This window comes from Notolabrus celidotus, chromosome 22 (assembly GCF_009762535.1).
Source record: "Notolabrus celidotus isolate fNotCel1 chromosome 22, fNotCel1.pri, whole genome shotgun sequence".
Taxonomy (NCBI): domain Eukaryota; kingdom Metazoa; phylum Chordata; class Actinopteri; order Labriformes; family Labridae; genus Notolabrus; species Notolabrus celidotus.
Window position 1 is genome coordinate 6779142 of NC_048293.1, and position 26695 is coordinate 6805836.

The 26695-nt window shown below is 39.9% G+C and overlaps 1 protein-coding gene across 1 annotated transcript in view; it reads left to right on the top strand.

Moving 5' to 3' along the window:
• uggt1 (UDP-glucose glycoprotein glucosyltransferase 1) overlaps positions 1–26695 on the top strand; it is a 35868-nt gene that overhangs the window by 1436 nt on the left and 7737 nt on the right. The window contains exons 2-32 of the mRNA XM_034675094.1: positions 538–676; positions 825–904; positions 1217–1347; positions 1439–1551; positions 1656–1830; positions 3136–3232; positions 3336–3414; positions 3662–3762; positions 8726–8825; positions 8939–8999; positions 11417–11508; positions 12799–12949; positions 14699–14818; positions 14923–15008; positions 15441–15576; positions 15761–15892; positions 16499–16663; positions 18862–18982; positions 20266–20364; positions 21157–21251; positions 21560–21766; positions 21899–22030; positions 22149–22279; positions 22388–22483; positions 22596–22698; positions 22837–22916; positions 23801–23990; positions 24572–24730; positions 24823–24908; positions 25042–25126; positions 25957–26045. Coding sequence (XP_034530985.1) covers positions 538–676; positions 825–904; positions 1217–1347; positions 1439–1551; positions 1656–1830; positions 3136–3232; positions 3336–3414; positions 3662–3762; positions 8726–8825; positions 8939–8999; positions 11417–11508; positions 12799–12949; positions 14699–14818; positions 14923–15008; positions 15441–15576; positions 15761–15892; positions 16499–16663; positions 18862–18982; positions 20266–20364; positions 21157–21251; positions 21560–21766; positions 21899–22030; positions 22149–22279; positions 22388–22483; positions 22596–22698; positions 22837–22916; positions 23801–23990; positions 24572–24730; positions 24823–24908; positions 25042–25126; positions 25957–26045 — 3631 coding nt within the window. The remainder of the gene's footprint in view (positions 1–537; positions 677–824; positions 905–1216; positions 1348–1438; positions 1552–1655; positions 1831–3135; positions 3233–3335; positions 3415–3661; positions 3763–8725; positions 8826–8938; positions 9000–11416; positions 11509–12798; positions 12950–14698; positions 14819–14922; positions 15009–15440; positions 15577–15760; positions 15893–16498; positions 16664–18861; positions 18983–20265; positions 20365–21156; positions 21252–21559; positions 21767–21898; positions 22031–22148; positions 22280–22387; positions 22484–22595; positions 22699–22836; positions 22917–23800; positions 23991–24571; positions 24731–24822; positions 24909–25041; positions 25127–25956; positions 26046–26695) is intronic.

Below are 26695 nucleotides of genomic sequence, written 5' to 3' on the forward strand. Positions count from 1 at the left end.
CTCCCTCTGTGTCAACAACTGTGTAAACACCACAAACACCGTTACATTGAACCGAAAGTCCCAGGACCTTTGAAAAGTACTACCCCCCAAGCAGGGGGAGATTATCTACCCCTGAACTAAATTTAGACCCTGGTTCCTCCGGACAAAACGCACGTAGTCCCTAGTTCCAGTGTAAAGTTCCTGCAGTGAAATAACGCCTTTAGATAGAAGTAGATTTATGTGTGGTCAATATAGAACCATAAAAGGGTGAATTATTTGTATTTATTTTTAATACCAACTTTCCTGAAATAATAATAGCACAATATGATCCTATCGTCATCATGATGATTTTACCCTGTCATTGCCCAGCCTAGTTAGCCACACACATAAACGTTGACCCCACTTTGTGGTGATCACTCTGATTTCAAATAGTTATATGTAAGTGACTGATGGACTAGATCCTTGTGTTTTCTCTGACACCTAAACAAATGTTTGCTCTGATTACGTTGAACCTTCAACTCGCTTCCCACCTAAAACGTTGACCTACTCTTTTTCCAGTTGTAGATTTGAGGATGCGGCTTCTGTATGTCCTGCTGCTGTCGCTGCTCTCCGCTGTGTCTGAGGGTGCAGACTCAAAAGCTGTCACCACCACCCTCACAACCAAATGGGCTGACACACCTCTGCTGCTGGAGGCCAGGTACAATTATACAGCTGTAGCAGCATTTTGGCCACATTATATAAGACATTAAATATCTTAAGCAGATAATAGATGAAAGTGTCAGAGTGTGTCAAATACATGTACACAAATGAACTGTATCTGCTTCCTTCTTCCTCTTCTCCTCCAGTGAGTTCCTGGCAGAGGAGAGCCAGGACAAGTTCTGGGACTTCGTGGAGGCCAATCAGAACATAGAGGGGGAGCATGACGGTACAGTAAAGCTGCTTCTGCCACCCGAGACTGGCTTTCACTTTTGGTCTCTTTGCTACAAGCAGCTGAATTTATGATGTTTGTGCAAGCAGCTTGGCAGCAATTGCAGCGTCAGATTTTTGGCCAAACACTTATGCAAGCAATAAGAGGACAGAAGAGAGCTGCAGACTGCATTTCAGTTCTGTTCACTCGGGTCTCTGCTTTTATAAAAGCTGTTAAACGAGACACAGATAGCAATGCAGTGTGTAGCGGTTGAATATGGCAAGAGAAGTTACATTGTAATATGATGCAGTGTTTATTGCCCTCATGCAGACACAGATCAGGCCTACTACGACCTGATCATGAAGAAAGCCAGTGCCTTGCTCAGCTCCGTCCAGATGAACATGCTGAAGTTTGCACTCTCCCTGAGAGCCTACTCTTCAACAGTACACTCCTTCCAACAGGTACCAGGAGGATGATTACACGTTTTAAGGGCTTTTGTATGTGTGTAAAGAGTGTCATAATCTCTTAATGTGCTGTCCCTTTTGTTTCTAGATAGCGTCCAATGAGCCTCCCCCCTCTGACTGCTCAGCCTTTTTCAGCGTCCACGGAGAAAAGACATGTGATGCAGCAGGTTTAGAAGTGCTGCTGAAAACTGCTCCTCAGAGGTAATGAAAGATGAAAACATTTCAGGCATGAGGATAATGAATGAGTAATGAACCATTAAAATAATAGCTGATCTAAAACTTGACTTCACTCTCTGTTCTTTCAGGCCAAAGCCATATCTATTCAAAGGCGATCACAGATACTCAGGATCAAATCCAGATGCTCCTGTTGTCATTCTGTATGCTCAGTTTGGGACAACCAGTTTCCAGGAGCTTCATGACGTCATTACATCCAAAGTCCACGAAGGGCAGGCAACATATGTGCTCCGCCATTATCAGGCTGTAGGTGTTTCACAAACTCTTATAACAAAATCATCTTAAAACAGCTGGTGCATTTTTGAGGGAAAGAGGTTACAAAATCTCCAAACATTTACACAAACATCTGAATTTTCAAAAAAATAACATTAGATCTGGTTGTTATATCTATTTCTTATATTAGAAATTGTTTTCAAAATACCAACACAACTTTGGTGCAAAAAGTTGTCATCCATATCTGCATATAGCTAATGAAAAAGCTGGGAAGCCCCTGGTGTAGGTGCTGTACTGCGGGTTTCCTGTGGATTTCTTCTGCACACGCTGAAATGTTCTTGTGAACAGAGAGGCTGTTTAGTATAATCCCGAAGTTTTTTGAGGGAACACTGCTACAGATTTTGTGTAATCTACCAATAAGGTGTCAGATTACAGCCTCCAAGCATGTAGGAGTTGCCGCAAAGACAAGAAAAGCCACTCTAGAGCCTGTGCTTAGATTGTCTCTTCTGGGCTACCGTAGAAACATGCAGTTTTCAAAACATGTAGATATATAAAGAGGAATTGAAGTAACTAACACCCAACCATTCATCTTTTGAGGTGATGGTGCCTGAATGAAAATGTACGACTTCAGGTCATGTGCCATTTCTGCATATAAATCTTCCTAAATATCACACACTGGCCCTTTAAGGATTAAGGCAGAGAAAGCCATGCTCTCCTCTCCATCCTCTACTGCAGTCATGCTGTGTGGTAGTGCTGATTCAAAATCATAGACGCCTATTTTACACTAAATAAGTTAGTGTAACTGGGTCTTTCATTTTCACTTGAGATGAAAAGAGCTTCTATAATTTATTTTGTCAAGTTGAAGTGGGATTGCTTCTTCCCTTACATGCAAATAAAGGAGACATATTTGCCCCTTGTAATTATGCTAAATTATTCCCGCCATCTGCCAGTTAGACACAAAAGTTCTGGGCACCAGAGAGGTTGTAACATTTAAACACTATTTCAACACTTCTGGGCCAGTCAGAATACAGTTAGTGACTTCAGCACTTAGAAACCAACAGCTGGTTGTCTGTTCTTGAAGCTGTCGATGTAGTCTGCAAGAAAGTAAATGAGGGTCATTTTTTACAATGTAGAAACAGAAGAAGATGGAGAAGTTAATAAAGCCTTTTTAAACAACAGAAGACACTTTGCAATAATTTAATGTGGAAGAATTGGAAGAATAATGAAGTTTGCCATCAGTGCAGCTGGAATAAAATGTTTGCCGTCAGGAAGTTAAAGAAAAACCTAACACGGATAGAGAGACTCCCCCTAATGCTTTTTTTCTTCTTTTCACTTCAGAAACCGAGAACAAAAAAAGTCTATCTGTCAGGGTACGGAGTGGAGCTGGCCATCAAAAACCAGGAATACAAGGCAAAGGATGACACTCAAGTCCAAGGTGCACACACAAGAACACACACTATCAATATTCTCTTGCCCTGCAAGGTGTAATCCCAGAGGAGTCCTGATGTGAATAATGAGTTAATTGATCGTGGTTTCAGGCGCGGAGGTGAATGCTACAGTGATCGGAGAGAACGATCCGGTGGACGAGGTCCAGGGATTTCTTTTTGGCAAGCTGAAGTGAGTGACTTTGTGTCAGCCAATGATAAAAATTCAAAGCTTGGATTAGCTCCAGGAAGTGCAGCACGTTCGCATCAGCCAAGCCTTTTTCCTCTTTTCCATTCTCTACAGTTTATTCCCTCATAGCCCTGACCACAACCTTTTTATCTGTGATCAACTAACCTTAAAATAAACAAATCAGTGTGAATCCCACAGCTCATTTTAGCACAGGCACTCACTTTGTGATTTGTCTGTTTTGCTTTATTAGGACTGTCTATCCAGAGCTGAAGGAACAGTTAAAGGAGTTAAGGAAACATTTGGTAGAGAGCACAAATGAGATGGCACCTCTGAAAGTCTGGCAAATGCAAGGTGAGTCTCCTCTGTTTTTCTTGTGCCAGACGCTGTGACATTGAATATGTTGATACAAACAGTCCATGCAAGAAATATTTGTTTATGCCTTTGACTTGACAGCAGTTACACACTGTTCCACTTACTTAACTGTTGACAGCAGAGTGCAACATCTATTTTCATTTAGGAAGAAAAAACAAATATATGAAGCAACCAACATCCTGACAGGCTAATGAAAATATAAACTGAGAGGCCCTTCCAGCATTCACCAAAACTAAACAGTCCCTCAGCTTTCTGTTAACACCTGCAGGCATTAATCCTGTCACTTCAGCTGTGAGGTATCGATTTTATGATGCTTTAAATACACCCTCTGGAGTCAGACCGAGCTCTGGGTCCATTTAGTTTCATAGCTACAGCTGATAATTATCTAATGGCAGGGATCCCAGATCTTTATCAAAATGTAATCAATTGGTTCATCAAACTAATAGATCTGTCAGTCTGTCTTTCCACGCCATGAAGGGTTTCTTTCCTTTTTTTTACCAACTACCAAAGTTAAAATTCAACTCTGTAAGTCCAGCTTCATTTGTACATATAGCATAAAAGCATGCAGCCCAAAGTGCTTCACATGGAGCAAACAGACAGAAAAATGACAGCAATAGATAAAATAATAAATGACTAACACAAGAGTGATGATGATTAAATACTTTGAAAAATCATCTCAGCAAAAAAGGAGAAGATGTGCAAGAATTAATACAATACATTTAAATCAGTAGTCGAATAAGAACAACGAAATACTAGAACAAAATCATTAAATCAATGATAAAAATCTAGACTATGGTTAAGAAAGTACTCCCGATTAAAATTAAAAGACAGTTTAAAATGGTAGGTCTTTAATTTTATTTTAAAAAGACCCCAAAGTGGTAAGTTCATACTGTTGAATGAGTATTAATAATTCAATATTCAAGCAAGCAGAGTGACCCAGTGTTGTAGTTATAAAACAACATCTGTTTCATGTCAGCTTCAATAAGCTGCCAGTCATACAAGACCAAGTTGGTCTCTCTGCAAAACCCCAGAGTGTATTAAAATGTGGTGTGTGATATTGATCATGCAAGAGAGTGAATGTGTTAAGTGCTTCTTTGAAATAACTATGTCTGGCTCAAAGATACGCCAATGATTGTTTGAAATGATTGAAAATTAACTGACTGCATTAATGAAATGAATGTTGATGCCTCTGTAAGACCAAAAAAAGCAAACAGGAACATCAACAAGAAGAATGAGTATTTCTATATAGTTAATTTTAATATCTAAACCAATGGCAGGGGGTAGGTGACCAAGTAATGAACTACACACTGCCGAAACAGCCTTTTTCACATGTTCCACTGCAAAGATTCTGCATATGTGATAGATGCGACTGTTGAAGTGGAGCAGGGTGATATTTTTTTTTGTCAAGAAATGCTTTTTATAGATGTACAGGACAAAATCAGCAAAGACGTCCTTGTCAACAGGTGGCGCCAAAATCGACACAGACAGAAAGGTCCTCACAGGAGCTTTAAACTAAACTTAACTAAATGAGAGTGTGTTAAAGCTGGGTGTTGCGGCTGACTGACGATTTAACCAAACAAAAACTGACACGCCGCGGAAGGCTAAGCACGGGAGTTTACCTGTGACGCGCACTCACAGAAACACACATCCACTTCTAATGCTCGTTAATGCTCTTTATTTCTAGCGATGCGCAACTTGAACAGATGCTTCATACAACACAAGACAAAGTACAGAACGGCAAAACTAATGTGGTGTTAAGCGTAGCGGTCAACAGAAAGTGTCACTCCCGACTCACCCTTCCTCGTTAACAAAACCAACAGACTACAGGTGCGTGGAATTACTTGTAACCACCGCGCCCACACCCACAGTGACGTACCCACCACTCAAGTGCCAGCAGAGTGCACACACCCCCCTCACATCAATATACAGCACTTACCAACACGTCACATATAAAACACACACATATGGCTCCTACACTGGGGTTGGTAGTCACAGAAAACTAGCATCAATTTGAATGTAGCATGTCCTTCGTCTAAACCCTCCCCCTTCCCTCAGAGCTCCTCCAAAATGACGCCCCCGCTCACATGCATGAGCGGCGCTGCTTCGCAACCGTATGATCGTGACTGATTCAAAACCATCACATCGTTTGTGTTTTGCACTACGTCAACTTATGTCTCACTCAGCTGTAAGAAAACACCAAAACCTTATCATAGTGAAAGTTAAAAACACAAATAAACATGAAATGTACGGCAGGAGGCGGGCAGAACGGCAGGACGGGATCTGATTGGTTTCATGAATTAGACCCTAAAGGCAGGGATTGGTTGGTGTTTTCCCAGGTTTACTCCGGCTGTAGATAGTAGCTTTTTTTCCCGCTCTTTTTTTAGGAACACATTATGTATTGATTGCCATCAGGACATAAAGATGATTTTAACCAGTATAACAAAAAGTGGATCTAAATCTGACTACCAACCCCAGCTTTAACTGACAGGAAAACTAAATATTTAAAGAGAGAAAAATCAGAGACGTATGAATGAGAACATAAACTAACACTTAGCTGGGATGTAATGTATCAAAGAACATGTGAATCTGTGTTGCACATTTTGTCTGTATGTCCTAAACTGTGATTTTTCTTCTGAATGGTTTTAAAACTTTTACTCGAAAGCATTCCCTGATACACTGACAACATTGAACGATAACTGATTCCAGTGGGAGAATTTGTATCTCTGTTGTGGTTGTGCCGTTGATTCATATGTTTCATTAGTTTGATTTACTCTAATGATGCACTGATCATAAATAAATGAAGTGAAATGATTATTGGCGTCTGCTGCTTTAGCAGTGAGATCATTCCATCTGTGATTCAAGCTCACAGCAGAGAATTTATCTGCCTGCTTCTTTAATCAATGATGGTGGTCGATCAGTGTCTTCTTGATACATTTGAGCCATAATATGTTGAAGTTATGAGATCATAGTCTGCTGCAACATAAAAGCATTATTGATTAGGGCTGCATCATCTATTTTACTGCTTATTGAGCTCACAAAGCTTTTGAATCATAGCTGTTTTGTACATACCGCACACTGTTTCCTGTCACTTTCTAGTTTATATATGTTTTTGCATAAACTAAACTCTTACTTCTTTAATTAGGGATGGTCAGGATGTAAGCATAAGCCTGCTTTGATTGTGCTGAATAAAGGATTTGAGGGGATGAGAGTTGGTTGAGCTCGACTCTTGGTCTGTCATGTGGGTGTCTGTCTTTATCTTCCGGCCCGCTGGGGCTCATTAGCTCTGCCTGTTTACAAAGAGAGGGAGACCTCCAGGGGCTAATAATCACACAGGCTACAACACCATTACTGAGATGCTCACTGCACTGAAATAATCCTCACTGCACTCTTCATCTCCTAGAAAGCAAAGGCTCCAAATGGTCTTCCAGTGTCAGTACTTCTAAAGAATTTCCTCTCGTCTTCACGCTGATATATATTCTTTTCTATAGTTTTAATCTCCCTGTAGATCCTTTGGATGCTTTGAGATTGTTTAATGAATGCCTCTGATGTGAAGACAAGCATGTTAACATGGCATTATATTCTAATTAGCATGTTAATTAGCTTAACTGATTACTTTTTTGTACACAGAAGCAACGTGGCTTTAGGGACTGTAATGTCAGACTGAAGCTCCATTACCTGGCTCCTCAGTAAAATGTCCCAGCAACAATGAGATTGATCTTTATGAAGCTTAGGACCGATACTTAAGTCTGTCGCCTTTTACTTTAATGGATTTAGTCTTTCTTTGACTTTTCCTTCATTCTCGACATGACTGCAGACATTTATTGTTATGAGTTATGTTTCTAACAAGATTAGTCGTGGTGGTGAAATTTGGCACGGACCTTCATGTTTTCTCAGGATGGATTGTGATAACTTAGATGACACATTCATTTTACACCAAGGTCTCAGCATCAGTTGGTCCAGTGATTTGGTTGAGATGAATACCCCGAAAATTAACAACTTAACCTTCAGCCTTGGTTAATGTATGGTTTTAGTGTGCTAGTGTGGTAGTCGAGTCCAAATCAAGTCTGGTGTCCTGACTGTCCAAGTCCAAGTCAGAGTTTAAGTCACCAAAGAGAAATCCAAGTTGAGTCTGAGTCAGTACCTGAGTTCATGTTCAAGTCTGAGTCTTTCAGGTTAAATCAAAGTTAAGTTCCAAGACAGAGTTTTTGTCTGCCTTTGTCCACTTTTTACCCCCTAAGAGAGGAGGTCCCTATTAAGCGCAAATGACGTGTTTGTCATCATTTTAATGGGGGATTATTTCCGCAGTGTCGTACAATAGCCAAAAAATTGCAAACATAGCATGTTTCACCAAAGCACAATAAATGTAACAAAGTTAGATTTTAGAATTGCAACGTTTATGTGCTTAGCTTAGCGCCCAAGTGCCAAAGGGTTTATGTGGAGTACCTTAAGCGGAACGAACATAATGAGATATTTCAGCAAACATATCAGTTTAATTACAGTCAAAGTTCTGTGTATTGAACATGAAAATAAAAAAGAGAGATACGCTCTGACAACAACCAGCCATGAATCTGAATACATTTTTAAGGTCTTATTAAAAAAAAACTTACAAAAACAATAAAAGTGAATAAGTCTGAGTCCTCTTTTCCAGCGTTCCATTCCAAATGCAGTCGGTGCTTGAGTCTGTTTCTAGTTTTTGGGGCGTGCACTGGACTTTTGTTCAAACTTAATATTTCACAAATTGAATCCCTCTAGAGTTCCCCTTTGGTTGCTTTATTCAGAGTACAGAAAATTGCTTATGCTCTTTTCATTCTGTAAAAACTTTCTCTGAACCCTCTTGTGTGTTTCCTCATCTCCTCTCTGCTTCCGTCCGATCATTTCTTTCCCATGTTTTGCCCTCTTTGCTCTTCTGTTAATCCACCCACCTTTCTTTCTTTCTTCACAGATCTGAGTTTCCAGACAGCAGCTCGCATCCTTGCTGCTCCCGCTGCTGAGGCCCTCAACGTCATGAGAGACCTGAGTCAGAACTTCCCGACAAAAGCCAGGTAAAGAAAAAAAGGAGACAATCAGTAGCTTCAGTGAGAAGTTTTTGTTCACACATATATGGAGAAGTTCACAGTTTTAAAGCTCAAGTCTGCACTTTTCTCCCCCTTTACAGGTCCATCACTAAAACTGTGGTGAACACTGAGATCCGCAAAGAGATCAGCGAGAACCAGAAGGTATTATTTCCTGCTTTCCTTCCCCATCTTATCCCACTGAGGTGTATTTCCCATAAGAACAGGTCACAAATATAGTTCTTATTAAGAAAAAATATAAAAATGTGAACACTTTGAATAGCTGGACACTAACATTGTATCAGATCACACTCCGAACACAAACAGTGCATTTGTTCAGACCTGTTTTCCCCTAAAGATCTATTTTAACCTGCTTGGTGCTCCATTGAGAAATTACAGCAACTAGACAGGATTCATGATTGACCAAACTTCAGTCAGAAGTACATAAATATGTTTTACTGCCGGCGTTATAACTCACAGTCTAATCACCAGAGCCTGGCTGTCAGAGTGTCAATATTATCGGTCCCGAGTGGTTCTGCAGACAAGTATTGTATACTGTTTGTCAGCATAGCCTTGAACATCAGGATACAGTGGAATGCATTAGAATAATCTGTTTTTTATCCACATTTCCAATTTGACCAAATTTACAAATGCAACATTTCAATTTGAGTGTCACAACTGAAAAATCCAAAGAGACCAGGCGACAGCAATATCCCTAAAGTAAATACAGTTAAATCTGGAATACACGTGTGGCACTGCTACATGAGATGCTAGCTCCTAGTACAGGTTGGACTCATCGTAGCATTGATAGTTGTGAGTATCAGCCCACTGCACTGGGTCGACCAATTCACAGAGACTCGCCTCACTCACTTGTCACTTCTTTAATTTAGAAGACTTTTCAATCACACTAGCACTCCACAAGGTTGATTTATTTAATTGGATACCACTGTTTTTTAAAATTCATGATAATATCCTAAAGAGGGAAAAAAGTGTTAGCAGGACTAGTCTGGTCCGCCTTGCTCAGTATCAAGCATGCCTTGAGTAGCAGCTGCTTACTTCTATGAGCGCCATCTTCTGGGTAAAAATACTCTCTCTGTGTTTTATACTGGTGTGTTGGTCGGACCAGCTTATAGGAAACGGCACACTTTTTGATGACAAGAATGTCCTTCACACCAAACTCTGCGGTACATTAAACAGACATATGTTCAATGACATCATCTTGATCTGGTTTAATGTAGCCTGACTTTAGCATCAGCTCCACCAAATTTGACCTCACTCAGCGTCACATATTTGTGTATTATAGTAGACAATAAAAAGCATTTATTTGCGTTTTATTTTATGTATTTTCTGCCAACATGACTCAAATTCACTTTAAGCTTTTAACCTGACACCTTCAATCCCTTGTATTCCTCTCTTTATCAGCATGCTGGTGCGTTCCCCTTCCTGCTTACTGAGTTGTTCAGCAGTCAGGGATAGTTTATGTTTAGCTGTTTACCTTTCTAATCCAATAAAAGTGGAGAATGAAGAAAACAGATTGCCTTATTGCACAAACCACAACCCCTCTTCATCTTAGCCGTTGTAAGGGGAGTATCTCAGATTCAAAGTACACTTCCTGTTTTTGTTTTCTTTTGTCCCTCTCACCTTTTATTACATGATAAATCGTAAACATCATACGACTAGAAAAGCATTCAGTGTCTTACAAAGTGTTTGGCTTTGCTCTGCTAATAGGAGAGGTAATCATCCTTTTTTCTTGTGAAGTATTTTTTCACTGCTCCTGTCTTCTCACCCCCTCCCCTCCTCTTCCTCAAGCTGTGCTCACATTATCTTGGTGTGCAGACAGGAGTTTGGGTGGGTGGCGGGGGTGAGCAGCAAACGTCCTAATTACTGAATCTGTGATTCATTCGGCGGCCGCGCAGAGTCCTGCAGCGAGAAATGATTATTGATTGAAGTAGTTTGAACACATGCACTTGCACGCAGACGTCTCTCTCTCTCTCTCTCTCTCTCTCTCTCTCTCTCTCTCTCTCTCTCTCTCTCTCTCTCTCTCTCTCTCTCACACTCACACACACACACACACACACACACACACACACACACACACACACACACACTATTTAGGTGGGATGAACAATATTTGTGTTAATCATGTCTTGTTGTAATTGCAGTGTCTGGAGTATGATTAATCTGACGTCTTTGTCTCTCTGTAATGAGATTTGACTGCACCAGAACGACTTTGAGCTTTCCTTTTTGCCTGTGCAGACACTCAAACACTCACACAATTTCTCACAGCACTGCCACACACCACACACTCTTTCTCTTATAATTAGATTTGTTTAGTGCGGGCTTTGATTGCTCCAAACGGACTGATTTTAAACAGAGCTGTCACTGCTCGTTTGGGGCTGATGACAAGCCTTGTTAGGGCTACATGTTGAGTGTTACCTTTAGTTTTACAAACTAATTCCCTGTGAGACGACTGACTTTGACATCACGTGCAACACGACGCAGAGATTTACTCAGCTGAGGAGTTTGGAGGGTTTGATGTGAATGTTTTGGACGTTAAGTCACACTGATGTTTGTCTTTGCAGTTCTTCAAAGGAACTCTGGGTCTACAGCCTGGAGATTCAGCTCTGTTCATCAACGGGCTGCACATAGACATGGACACACAGGACATCTTCAGGTACACACACTGTCACTACTCACTGTGTTATGATTAATGTAAACATTTTAGATGTAGCGTGGACTTAATGCCTCACCTTAAAGTTTCGTAGCTGCAGGAAGTGGCTGACGCAACAGTACATGAGAATATCTTGAACCGACCTGGTACAGAAAGAGTTAAATAAGCAGCTGATTATGCCACAGAAGATGAGAAGAAATGTTTTCAATCACACTGATTGATTTTATCAGTTTGTCAATGTTAGTATTCAGTATGCACGAAGCCCTGAAAGGAACATTGAGGAACATTTTGGCGGGTTGATCCCACGAAACGTATTCAAAATCCTGAAAAGTTTGAGAAACAGCCTGGTTAAGAAAATCACTTCACACAAAGTTGACAATATTTGGTTTGGGAAAATGTGCTTCTGTAGAGTTTATAGATATATTTAAGGTAAAAATAGTAATAGTAGTAGTTTCTCAGTATCTTTGGAGAGTTTCTCAGTCGACCTAAAAGAAAAGTGTCCTCCATGTCTCTTCAGCGTCTCCATAAGTTTCTGAAAACTGATGTCTTGAAGTTCTTTTTATTTTTCTAGTTTTTGACCAACAGTAGCCCTTGTCAGATTAAACTCTCTCAGCCTCATTCTGGGATCATCGACTCTTCCGTTGCTATTCAGCTACACCGTCTAAAAAAAGCAAAAAACAATTTTTTTAACTGATCTTCTGATTAGTATCTAGATTAATACAAAAGTATATAAAAACCTGATTCAGAATTCACATTACAAGCCCACATTAATGTCTTTAGACTTTCATTTCGCCTCTTCAGTTCAGCCAACATTCCATTCACCTCACTCTCATGTATGACTAAAAAACCACCCTCAGGTTCCTGGAGGGTATTTGGCTGTGAGAGCGTGATGTGTTAATCACAATAGTTACTGATTATTAAATCATGCTTTGATTTGGCAACATCATCGAGTAATCATCCAGCTCCACAGACGTGATGATTTGAGTATCAGGAGTTTTGCTGTTTCATTTTAAATTGATTCACTGATGCATTCAGTTCATTATGATTTTTGTTTATGTGGTATTTCTATATCTGCTTTGTTGTTTTTGTTTCTGACATGTTGTCATGTTAAATTTAAGCCTTAACCTGTCGTTTTGTTGTGAATTGAAGAATGACAGTAAACAGATGAAGCTTTACATCTCTCTTCCACATCATCATCGTTGTCATTCATGTTGCTGCACCAGGGGCCTTTTTTTCCTGTAACATAAACACAGTGAACGACCACACTTTGACCTCTGTGTGTTGTCCTGTCAGTGTCTTCGAGGTGCTGCGCAGTGAGGCAAGGGTGATGGAGGGTCTACGCTCCCTGCATATTGAGACTCCGTTTATCCACGACATCCTGAAGCTCAACGTCCAGCCCTCGGACTCGGACTACGCTGTCGACATCCGTAGCCCTGCCATCTGTGTAAGAAACCCACAACAAATTAACATTTAATCAGGAGAGATGCTGAAGCTTTTCTTACTGCGGTGTTTGGCTTTGTCAGATATGGACCATGCTTTCCTGATAAAACTTGAGGTGATGAAATCTATAATGTAGCGTTTAATCAGTCGAAATATGAGAAATGGCCAAATTGTATTATTAAATTTTTTTTCTCAGTTTTAGAAAGATTTTTAATGTCTTACAAAACCACAGTACATATATGATTTTTGCAAATTTAGAGGCATTTCAAGCCCTCTTAATTTATGTTCAAAACACTGTATGTAAACATCAGCTGACAGCTTCAATGTCAGCTCTTGTCTCTGAGGGGGTCCAGTTTAAAGTGTCTGGTTGGAACTGGTTGAAGGCTGCTAGAAACACCTGAAAAGCCAAGTTTTTGGGGTATTTAGTTGGTGTTGAAATTAATAGATTATTTGATTGATGGTAAATTATTGAACAACAATTTAGTTCATCACAGTAGTGTTGAATAATTTCAGATTTTTCTATATTAAATAGAAATAATGAATTGTAGTTGAAGCTGAAAGTCAGTTTTAAGTCCAATTGCGAAGTATCTTATTGAGTGTAATATAAGAGAACCCTGATTTTAAGATGACGCCACATTTTCAAGACTAACTTGACTAACTAAGAAGACCAAATCTTATTTTTATGAAGAAATTATTTTGAAATGAAAACAATAAAAAGGAAACTAATTTAATAAAAGGAGGTAGGTTGTTGTTTTTAAAGTTTTTTTAAAAATAAAATCCTGCTTTTGAAATCAAATCGTCACATTGAAATAGAATTCAATTTGGTCTTGTGTTAAAATGAAGCACTTATATCATCAGTATTTGGATACCATCAAAAGTTCAGATATCCTGCCGTCTATGGGATGGGTGAGGGTGTGATGAGCATCCTTTTGATCTGTTCTTCAGTAAAATACTCACGCACATTTGAAGTCAGTCTTCTTGTGCTTGCTTTCTTTGGACATTACGCTTGATGACATCACTTTTTTTGTTTTGTCAGTTGTTGAATGTGTCTGCTGCATTTGCAACAGCTTTCTTTTAAAAAGGCATCACAATTCTGCCTCGGGTGTCAAATAACTTGTCCTACTTTTGTGCTACTGTGCTCCACTCTGGCACCGTAGTGGTGAGTGACGTCTGGCTGACTCACTTTACTGAAAAGTGGAGCTGTCCACTGTTATAAGGGATATAGTAACTGTTATGTAATAAATAAACCCTAAATTGAAAATGGTCCCACTTTTCTCGGATGAAATTCAATGAAAAAAAACCCTGTCTTATATTCTGGTCATTACGGTAGAAGCATTGAAGCAATTGAAGTATAAATTGGATTATAATAACTTGAGGATAAATACATGCATCACTTTTATACTGCAGCTGTCAGAGTTGTGGCTACTTGTAATTAACTTGATGTTTCATACAGTCCTTACAACAATAAGTCATCATTTATTTGTGGATTATATTCCATAACAATAATCTTACAATATGAAGTAGATGCACATAAGTGTCCTCATAAATGTCCTGAAATAAAATAGTGTAACTTACCATTTAAAACTTCATTACCTCTAGATTTAAGGCCATGGACAGTGAAAGCAATTGTTTTTGCTTCTCAGCCACCAGTACTAAACTGTAATTGATGAATAGTAATTGTCTTACTGGCACTTGTCTGCTGCCACGCTCAGTGTTTCACTATCAAACATTTTAAGTCCTTTTTCATTTTCAGTGGATTAACAACTTGGAGACGGACCACAGGTACAGCTCATGGCCGTACAACGTGCAGGAGCTGCTCAGGCCCACCTTCCCAGGAGTCATCAGGCAGATTCGCAAGAACTTCCACAACCTGGTCCGTCTATACACGATTAATCATCGACTGCAGAATCCAAATGTTTCTGCACCCCGGTGAAAAATACCAACGTGTGTGTGTGCATGTCTGTGTGTGTGTTACAGGTGATCATTCTGGACCCAACTCAGGAAAATTCTGCTGAGCTGCTGAGTGTTGCAGAGATGTTTTATGCTAACAACATCCCACTCAGGTTAGTATTTGTGACACCAGGGAGGGGGTGATCTGTATACCATACAAGGATTTCTTCGAGGATTAGATTTCATACATTTTGCACATCACATGTATATTCTGATAAATCGAAATTGCATCAGTGGAAAGATATGACTTTTAAAAGGTTTTATAGCACCATAGTTAGTGAAAATAAATAAAGAAATAAAAGATCCTGCAGTGCGGTTGTTTGGATGTGTAGTTAAAAATCCATTTAGATTCAGTAGTTTTTGTCGAGCAGGTTTGGTGGACCTTTGTTTCCTCCCTGCGTGTGGCATCCTGGGAGGGTCAGTTTGTTTGAATACAGATGAAGCACACGGCATGCTCTCTGCATTTTAACTGTCTGATATACATATGAGAGCCTGTTGCTGAAACTTTATTTGGTCTGTGTATGTGTGTGTGTGTGTTTTTTTAGAATAGGGCTGGTGTTTGTGGTGTCCAGTGAAGAAGACATAGATGGTATGCAGGATGCAGGTGTGGCACTGGTTCGAGCTTACAACTACATCAGTGACGAGGTGGACAGTCAGAGTGCGTTTGAAGCCGTCATCTCGGTGAGTAAGCAGTGAGGATTCTCCTTGAACACATATTGTCTTGATGAAGACACAAAGTTTGACCCTGAAAACATTGAGGAGACTGAGGGGAAAGATTCAAGGTTAAGTTTTTTTTGTTTGTCTACCATCTGTTTTCTCTGCATCTTTTAATTCCTATATTTTTTCCTTTGTTATGTCCTTCTAGATGTTCAACCGGATTCCTATTGGTGGAAAGTTAAGTGTTGGAGATGTGGTGAAAGTGCTGGAGAAGAGGTTCCCTTACGTGGAGGTCAGCAGCGTGCTGGGAGCTGACTCCAGCTATGACAACAACAGGAAGGTGAGAGAGGCTGTGATGACCCTGTTCTTCACATTGCCATCACTTTGCAGTAAAGATCAGATCAATTGAAATGGTTACTGTATTTTATAAAGAGTTAATAGTTATATTTTTATAAAGGAAAAGTCACACACAAACTGTTTAGTTTTGGGGAATGGGCGTTGCTGCTTGACACTGAAAGAAACGTGAAGATTGACACATCGATCATGTTGTATGCTGTAGTGAACTAGCTTAGCCTAGCATATATGGACAAGTGATTGTCTGGAACTGACCAGCTGGATCAGCAGCTTCCTGTCAGGTAAGGTTCTTATGGTGAAAACATTTAAAACACTTAGATATGTAATTCATCCTAACACAGTAGGTTAACAGTTTTCCTAAAGCAGTTTTGAATGAAGACACTTCAGAGTCTTTACATCACATCTTTCATGAGTTGCATTTGCTTTTTTGGGGAGAGGAAAATCAGTTGCATCAGTCAAACATGAAAAAAGCATTGATCTTATTTTAAAGATTCCTCTCAAACACAAATCGTCTTCTCTAATCTACCTGTGTTGGAGTTGGTAAAAGGCTGATGTAATTAAAAGAAACATATCTTTTTGTCTTCTCTTTCAGGAGGGGCGAGCATACTACGAGCAGACAGGCGTGGGCCCACTGCCTGTGGTCATGTACAACGGGATACCGTACCAGCGTGAACAGCTGGATCCGGACGAGTTGGAGACGGTCACCATGCAAAAGATCCTGGAGACCACGTCGTTCTACCAGAGGGCCGTCTACTTGGTCAGTTAGAGCCTATTCTGATGATTCTTTACTATCTTTAGCATCAAATCACGTCAGTGCAGCTGAGCATAGCAAGCAACATAGGGCCATTGATGTCCTAGACCCCTTAGCCTGCATTAAAGCTGGGGTTGGTAGTCACAGAAAACTAGCAGGAATTTGAATGAAGCATTTCCTCAGGACTCCGTCTAACCGCTCCCCTCGGAGCTCCTCCAAAACAATGCCCCTGCTCACATGCACGAGTGCTGCTGATTCGCAACCATATGATGGTGACTGATTCAAAACCGGTCCTCACCAAAACATTCTCATAGTGAAAGTTAAAAACACAAACAAACATGGCTGCTGTTAGTACTCACAACTGTCATGCTAGCATTATCCAGTTGTAGTGGTGACACAATATCAGGAGAAAAGCTTTAATACATATAATACTGTAACAGCTCTACTGTTTGTTAAATGTGTTCAGTGTAGATGTTAATTCCTACAGTGTTGACAGTCAGTGAAGGCATCAGGAGAGGTGTAGACTCAGAGTGTGCGAGCTGGAGAGAGGAGAGACAAGAGGAGAAGTTTTTCATTCATTCAAACATTGATTGTTGTTTTGTTGGTTGGTGTGATCACGGCCGACAGTGACCGGTTATTAAAGCTCAACATGTTCATGAATCGGCTCATCATCCCTACAGCATCCGGACGGACCCTACAATACATATACATTTTCTGTAGGACTTACTGAACGTCATTAATTATTCTGCTTGTCAGAGCCCCCGTGGTGAAAGCTTTTTAGACTCTGATCCGGACTACAGTCCTGAGCAAAGCACCTCATCGGGTCAGAGGGGACAGGTCCAAGGTCGAGCAAGAGGGGCAGTAAATAGAGTCAGGGGAAGTAGAGGCAGGAGACGGGGGGTGCACACTGGGGAAATGTACGCACAGGAGGTGGGCAGAACGGCAGGACAGGATTGGATTGGTTTAAAATTTTGGACCCCAAAAACTTTGATTGGTTGGTGTTTTCCCAGGTTTACTCAGGCTGTAGAGAGCAGCTTTTCTTCACTCTTTTTTAAGAACACATTATGTATTGATTGCCATCAGGACATAAAGATCATTTTAACCAGTACAACAGAAAGTGTATCTTAATCTGATTACCAACCCCAGCTTTAAGGGCATAAATTCATGACAAAAAATAAGCTTAAATTAAAGTGACAGTGATAACACTCTGACTTTAACAAGTTCGAAATGACTTAAATACAGCAGAAGAATAAAAACTCAAAAGATGAAGTCACTTTTCATGACAAAGTGTGGAGAGGAAGAGAAAGTAGAGCTAATAGGTCCCCATATGTTCTGTGATAAGCCACATTTACTCCAAGGGAAGGTGCTTTATCTCAACATGAAATACAAATGACATATTTAAATATTCAACAAAGACATTTACAACACTACTCCTTCAAAATAAAAGTCTGCGCCTCAAGCAGTATAAAACATTTTCTCTTTGTATAACACCCGTTCATATCACCGTGCAGCAACGTCACACTACTACATGTGTTGACACATAGTGAGCTGACAGCCTGACAGTGGTAGTACCTGTGGGCGTATTGTTTGTGATTATGTCCATGTTTAATTTTTTTTTCATTTACTGGAGCTGCTTCAAAATGCAGTTTAATTAAAAGGGAAATGAAATCAACAGAGTAACTTTAGATGTTTTTTTTAGGGGGGGAGAGAATTGTTCATTTTAACAAGTACACAGTGTCGGATTGTAGTGAGAAATATTTTTCCTGTTAAGCTACATCTTTGTGAGTGTGCCATCTGCCACGCTTTCCTGTTTTAATGTTGTCCCAGCACTCTGAGCAGCCAAATGTTTGAATTTGTTATTTCAAAGGCCTCTGTTTTGTTAGGTCTTAAAGTGAAGTAAGTAGTGTGTAATTTTGTTTCCTTTTCAGTTCTGGTGGAGGACATTCTGCTCGTCATCACTCATGTTTTCTCCATTTCAATGTTTAATCTGAATTCTGTTAGAGTACAACTTCTCCTTCGATACACAAACGTCTGTAACTGCAATGGAAAAAGCTGTTCAATCTTGAAGCTTCTGTCTTTGCAGCGACTTTAAGGATGAGAAGCACTCCGACAAATACCCCCTGCATCATTTCTAGCTCTGCAGATTCAGTAAAGGATGAATTATTCCTTTTCTCATTCTGAATCTGTGCTCTTGTGGCTCGCAGGGTGAGCTGGCTACAGATCATGACGTCCTGGACTTCATCATGAATCAGCCAAATGTTGTTCCTCGTATCAACCCCAGAGTTCTTTCCACCAGCAGAACCTACCTGGATCTGTCCGACACCAGTGAGTACACCCTCGGAATGTAAAGCAGTATGAAAACACCATTTGAATATGAAAAGTGACTGCAATATGCTGTGATATTTAGACATTCAGGGAGGTTCATCCTTCATATCTTCTCATCTTTTCCACCAGATTATTTTTGTAGTGTTGGATAAAGCTTTAATATTAATACAGCTCTTATATTTGCATTACAAAAAATATTCAAACCTGAAACTTTGAAGACTCTGACAGAAATTGTCAACGTGAATTAAGAGACCAACTCAAACTAGTGGACGAGGAACCGTTTAAGACACTTGAGACTGACATTTGTCAACCTCCATTTACCCCCCCCAAAACGATACCTTACAAAGCCCTGTAACTTTTATATCTCTTACTGCATTTGTCTCTGACTTCATAATGAAGGCAACTTAAGCCCTATCTGTTCCTTCTTCCTTTAAAACCTTGAGTTTTCCTACTAAGATCATGAAATATTACCTCCTGCTACACAACAAAAGATTTTGAAATACTTTTTCTTCTTTAGTTTGAAGAATGGCAGATCATGTAGTACTGGAGGCTTTTTTAGATGTACTCTTTAAGTATTAACACAGTGTTTCTGTGTATATTTTGTCAGTGGATAAACCTGCACATTTCTGTATGAGGATTATGAATAATGTAGGATGTTGTTTATTCTTTTTGAGGTTTATTTATTGTCATTTTGGTACCATAAGAATAAAATGTATTGTAAAAAACATTTTTAACTCATACTCACATACGTACAACTAAACGTCCTGCAGTCCTTCATGTGTCCACTTGAGGCTTGGCTTCAAAAGCAAAGGAATTTCCATTTGGTCCCATTAAAAGTTAAGATGCCCACCTTTTCTGCAGAAATAAACATGTTTACTGCCTAATTTAATGTAGTTATTTTTTTTAATTTCTACACAGTGTACAGAGATGAATATTTTTAAATGTATCTGTCATAATAATATGAAGGCTAGGAGCTACAGCTGTGTTGACAGACAGCTGGGCGTATTGTAGCTGTTTGCAAGGGGCATAAATAGCAGCTCCTCATCTTTGCCTGTGTTTAGATTGACAGGAAGTTAGGTTGAGTCAGCATTTCCAATATGGCTCCATCCACAGATTGCCTTCAAAATGTCTCCTCAGAAACCAATGGGTGATGTCATAGAGATTACGTCAGTGTTTTTAGTCAGTCTATGAACACAACGCCTTGAAGCGGTTAATTTCTTTGACAAATTGGTCCGACCACTATCCCCTACATAGTCACCAACCCTCTTCATCTCTTCTTGCAGACAACTACTTCATAGACGACTATGCTCGCTTCTCAACTCTGGACACCAAAGAGAAGAGCACTGCTGTGGCCAACAGCTTGAACTACATGACCAAGAAAGGTGAGGCAGTCTCATTCAAAAGCTGGTTAGTGAAAAGAAACCCTGAGTGGCAGAGAATGCTGGTGAAGTTCTTTTTCTTTTGTTTCTGGTAAATATTATTCAGTCATCTTCAAACCTAAATTATCCCTATGTATTCTCCTTCTGTCCTCTCCTCTTCCTCCTCCTCCTCTTCCTCTTCTTCCTCCTGTTCATGTGATTTTGAAATGTCCCTGCATCAGGGATGACCACCACCAACAGGCATGGTAATCACCCTCTTCCTCCACATTATCCTCGCTCCAACTCATTTGCTCTTATTCTTTCTGTTTTCTGTGAACTTCATCGCTGGCATTGTTTGGATCAGTTTGTGAATCCGCCATCACACTTCCATCTGTGCTACATTTCCCAGAGGACACAAACCACTAATTATTACGCATGTGATGATTGTAGTGAAGGTCCTGAAGTTGAACTACTAACGAAGGTGTTTACATAACTGCTCACTAAGTTTTAACATTGTTTCTTCCATCTGTAGGAGAGCATGAAGGTTCATTATGTGTTTTTTTGTTGTTGCTGCATGGAGGACAAGATTTCAAAAGACTGATTTAATGTTAAAAGACTTTTCCTGTAGATATCACTAAAATGAAGTTACTTTTAAGTTGTTTTTTTCTTGCAGCCCAGTTTTCCAACCCCATAGATTTGTATCCAACTGACCAAACTCAGTCTTTACTGAAAACAATAAACTCCTTTGCCTCATGACTTTGCCTGTGTATCATCATCTCACTGACAGCTTCTGTTTTCTAACTTTGTTGTCGTCAGATGATGGCTTCATCCGTCCTGTGACCTTCTGGGTGGTCGGAGACTTTGACAAGCCCTCAGGACGTCGCCTTCTTTATGATGCCATCAGACACATGGTACAAAAAAAGCTATTGAAGATTTCTCCAACATGCAACATGATTATTTAAAGCATGAAGAATTTATTTTTATTTTTATTGAGTTTATGTGATTAGGACCATGCACATAAATCACAATTTCAGCAGCATGCCTAAATGTAAATATGCCGGAATTAGCACAATAGCTACATATCATCCGCAGTCCTAAGGCAGGGACTTCCATTAAACAAAAAAACTGTTTTAAAATTACAGGATGTTGCAAGATGTGACATTTGTAGTACTGATCTTACAGGAACAACAAACTCCTTTAACACTTCCCTGTTTTACAGAAAACCAGCAACAACGTCAGACTGGGAATGATCAACAACCCGTCAGCCGCTCCATCCGCTGAGACAAGCCGTGTGGCCCGGGCAATCTGGGCCGCCATGCAGACGCAATCAGCCAACAATGCCAAGAACTTCATCACTAAGCTGACTAAAGAAGAGACCGCTGCTGCTCTGGAGAAGGGGGTTGATATCGGAGAGTTTGCAGTCGGGGTGAGTAAAGGGCACGAGGGGGGGGATGATGATTTTGAATTGCTTCATGCATATTTTGTCATGTATTAACCCCTCCTTAGTCTTTATAACTCTTTTGCCTTCAAGTTTTTCCTCTTGTTTGTTTTCCCTCAGGGTATGGATGTGTCATTGTTCAAGAGTGCTTATGAGGGTCAGAAATATGACTTCCTGCTCTCCCACGCTGCCTACTGTCGAGATGTGCTCAAACTGAAGAAAGGACAAAAAGCAGTCATCAGCAACGGAAGAGTGAGTCACATTCTTGTTTCTTATTGTTGCAAAAACTTGAAAACTGCTCTGAAACTTTAAATATATCTGTTTTTGTGAATAAACCAAATCAGTCAATACTGCTGTGTTTTATTTCCAGGTCATAGGTCCACTGGAGGAGGAGGAGGTGTTTAACCAGGATGACTTCCTGCTTCTAGAGAGCATCATCCTGAAAACATCCGGAGAGCGAATCAAAAGCAAAGTCCAGCAGTTTGGAATCGAGGACGACAGGTTATTTTTATCTCTTGATGCAAGCAAAGATTCTTGCAAGCTTGCATTTTGAACAATGTTTTTAGGCTGAGTTGAGTTTTGTAAAATTAAACCTCTCTTTTCTCTCAGGGCTAGCGACCTGGTGATGAAGGTGGACGCTCTTCTTTCCTCTCAGCCCAAAGGAGACTCTCGGGTTGAATATGACTTTGCAGATGACCGCCATAGGTAAAGTTTTAAAACTTGCACATGGTTCAGACAGAATAGATGATCAACAATAGCTATAAAAATCTTTCATTTCTTTATCTTTGTTTGACTTTAATGTGCTTCATTCTTGCAGTGCTGTGAAGATCCGACCTAAAGAGGGAAACGTGTATTTTGATGTCATCGCCGTCGTGGATCCTGCAACCAGGGATGCCCAGAAACTAGCTCCTCTCCTATTGGTGGGTTGAATTTTGTCCCTTGTTGGCCGGGGCTCTAATGGATCTGTCCAGTTGACATATACGGCCTTATCTTGACCCTGTCCACATCTTATTTCTAACCTGTCTTTCTTGTCCTCCGTAACGTCTTGCCACCTGCAGGTTCTGAAGCAGCTGGTAAACGTCAACTTACGGGTCTTCATGAACTGTCAATCCAAACTGTCAGATATGCCTCTCAAGAGGTGAGGACAGAAAACTGAGCATTCACTGAGAAGAGAAACAAACCTTTTATCCCAGTTAAGTTAGTGTGCATGTAAAAGTCTGATCTGCGTCAGACTAGAGATAAAAGTACTTCTCGCTTGTTCAATGTTTATATTTTAGGAAATACTTCTTATGTCACACTAAATTCAAAATATTCAAGATCTTTTCTCAGGACTAGGACTCCTGTTAAAGCTACAGTGTCTGCTTTGGGCTTCTGTTCTTTTTAGGAGATAAAGAAATATACATTGGTTATTAAAATAATTTTGAATCTAATTTCAACACTAGATTAAATGAGTTTAGTGGCTTATAGGGACTGTTATTATCACTTCCTGGGTTGGAATTGTCCCACAATAGATTGGTTGGATGGAGTTTTCTCAGCTGTCATGCAGAGGGATTTGTAGATGTAGATGATGCAAATGTCATATATTTTTAGATACAATCTCGAACCCTTTTAGGACTTATTTGATTGATAGAATACAAAACATATATGAATAAATCTTAGAATTAAATCTTTATGTTTGCTGCTTAAGGCACACACATGTTGACCCCCGCCCCCCCCCATATGACTCCTACTGGTTTCTGCCTCCACAACCAACAATTACAACGTTTTTATTAATATTTTAAACAAATTTACAAATTGGACTGTAAGAGCCTTTTTCATTTCCTCATCCCCTTCTATCCCATTACATCAGTCAGAATGGTTTCCTATATTTAATTAAATACTTTAACACTGGAATAAAAACAGGCACATGCTGAAAGTTAGGTTTTAGATCAAAATAATGTAATACACAAAGAAAGAGGCACATACAATGAAGAAAAAAAAAGAAAAAGAGAGAAAAACATTAACTGATTTATTTTCTTCCAGTTTCTACCGTTACGTCTTGGAGCCAGAGGTGGCCTTTCAGGTTGATGGTAGTTTCTCCCCTGGCCCATTGGCTAAATTCCTAGACATGCCTCAGTCCCCCCTCTTCACCCTGAACATCAACACCCCTGAGAGCTGGATGGTGGAGTCCGTGCACACTCGGTACGACCTGGACAACATCTACCTGGAGGAGGTATGGCAGCTTGTTTGTGTGTGAGGGCTCAATGGGGATCAGTGCTGGTGAAATATTTATCTTCAGTGCTTTTCTTTTTGCACGTTCCCAGCTGTAAAATCTGAAGTTTGACTCGATCCTGCTCTCTGAATGGAGGTGTTGATACTGGTCCAATAGTCTGTGTTCAAATACTAGTCATAGGTGTATATGGCCTCTACCCTTCATTGTTTGTTTCCAGGGTGAGGTTAATGGTTAATGATAGCATTTTACATGTGTCGAATACAATATCTGTCTTTAGATCGGGGTTTCCCTAATGTGTGCAGTTTTTTTAATGCATATTATTGTGACATAATGAGGAGAGAGTGTGGCAGAGTTATTCTAGCAGGAGGAGGCTTTAAGGAAACATCCCCCCCATTCCCCCAGGGAGGGCTGACCTCTTGTTTCTTCCATGTTCGCGCACACAATGAAAGTTTTACTCTCTCTTTGAAGATCTGGGGTTTATTTTGGATGATAATGTGTGTCTGTGGATCCCCCTGATTTTTAGCTGAACATAGAATAAACAGATAAACAAACTTCTCTTGTCTTGGCTCCTGTGTTTGCAGGTGGAGAATATCGTAGCAGCAGAGTACGAATTGGAGCATCTTTTGTTGGAAGGTCACTGCTTTGACGTGAGTTCGGGCCAGCCGCCTCGTGGCCTCCAGTTCACCCTGGGAACTGCCTCCGAGCCGGTCATCGTGGATACAATCGTCATGGCTAACTTGGTGAGTTATTGACCTCTGACTGAGCCCTTCATGTTCTGTGACATATCAGAAATGAAAGATGCACTGTAAGTCTCCTGTGCTGTGCTCTGTAGGGTTACTTTCAGCTGAAGGCTGCTCCAGGCGCCTGGATCCTGAAGCTGAGGAAAGGCCGCTCTGATGAAATCTACAAGATTTACAGGCAAGAACATGGAGCTTGGCTTTATTGGGTCACAAAAACGTCTTAATAGTGTAAAATTCAGCCTGTGCTGCTCATGGATTTTCAAACGGGCTATAAACTCCTTATCTAACATTTTTGCTTTCTTTTACTGCAGCCACGAAGGCACCGACTCTCCAGCTGACTCTGACGACATCATCGTCGTACTGAACAATTTCAAGAGCAGGATCATCAAAGTCAAGGTCAGTGAAACCAATGAAGAAGCGAAGAGAGGTCAGAATACGATCGTTCATAAAATCAGTCCTCAAATAAATTAAAGTGAATCACATTTTGTCTGACAAACTGCAAAATTTCAAAACCTGAGCTGCTGTGTTGTTGTTTTTAAGTCTTGTAGAAATCAGATACAATCTACATAAATTACATGATTAGATATATACATGTCTTTTTGGATATGTACATATCTTAGATGTGGCCACATGCAGAGAACTTAGATCTTAAAACAAGACAACATTCCCAAGAGGGATGCTGACACAGATGAGACTGAAATAAGGAAATGAATATACGAATAACAGGCTGCAAATGAAGTGTGCCTTGATCTATTAATGTAACGATTTCACAAAGAAAGACAGCAATCTATAAATAGAATATTTACATCCTCTTTCTTTACTTTAATTAACTCTTCTTAGCATTGAAGGCCTCTGAGGATTTTTTATGCCAACATATTGTCTGTTTACATTCAGTGTAAGAGGATCCTTGAGGTATTACGTAGAAACATATGGAGTGTGTTTCCTTCCTTATTAAGAATATTCAGCTGACGTTTCCTTCAATATTAAACCTGACATTGTTTGAATTCATGTCAGTTCACCTGCAGTTGTCATCTTTGCCGTTGTTGTGACTCGAACTATAATTGCTCAAATTCCAGTAGCACACTTTGGTTAATACTGGTAGACTTGTGTATATGAAGATTATCCCAAACCCAGATTAAGGGACTATTTACTTAATATATACAACAGATTAAAATGTCTTTCAACGTTCAATGTCCCCCTAACTTGATCAAAATTGTTCTGTTTAGGTCCAGAAGAAACCAGACAAGTTCAACGAGGAGCTGCTGAGTGATGTGACCGAGGAAAACGACACTGGCTTCTGGAAATCTCTGACCAGGTAAAACTTTGATTAAGAGTTGCTGCCATTAACTGTAAGAATATAAAGACGGACGACACATCCCTTCCTTATATTGTACAAAATGAAGCCAAAATACTGAGACAGCTGTTGACATATTATACTGGGCAAAACACACATTTTACCTACGGATAGAAGAGCAGAGACCCCTCAGGGCGATACAGGCTAAACAGAACAGATTCTTGACTCAGGTTAAAGTGGAGTCTAACTTTTGCAAAAAGTTCAATGACTCTTGTATTTTGTGTCCTCATTTCGTTGTGGTTATATCACTTTTATAACAACTTTTAACTAAATAACATTAAACTTCTGAAAAAAATGAACACTTGGAAATCAGTTATACTGATATGAACAAACTGTAATGACATGTTTGAAGGGGAAAAAAAGACGTGTATTCTGATTTAATAATTTAACACGTTCCATCTATTTAGCCCGTCAGCTCGGGGAGCTCCAACTTTTTTGGCTTCATTTTTGGAGTGGTTATGGTGTCCATCTTTTTATTACAGCCTATGTTTCCAATGCAAAATTTGTCAACAATTCTCTTATCAGAACTACCATAGCCTGTTTTGTATTCCTATTTTTCTTTTTGTATTTTTGTATTGATTTTTTATCATTTTTATGTATTTATGTATTTT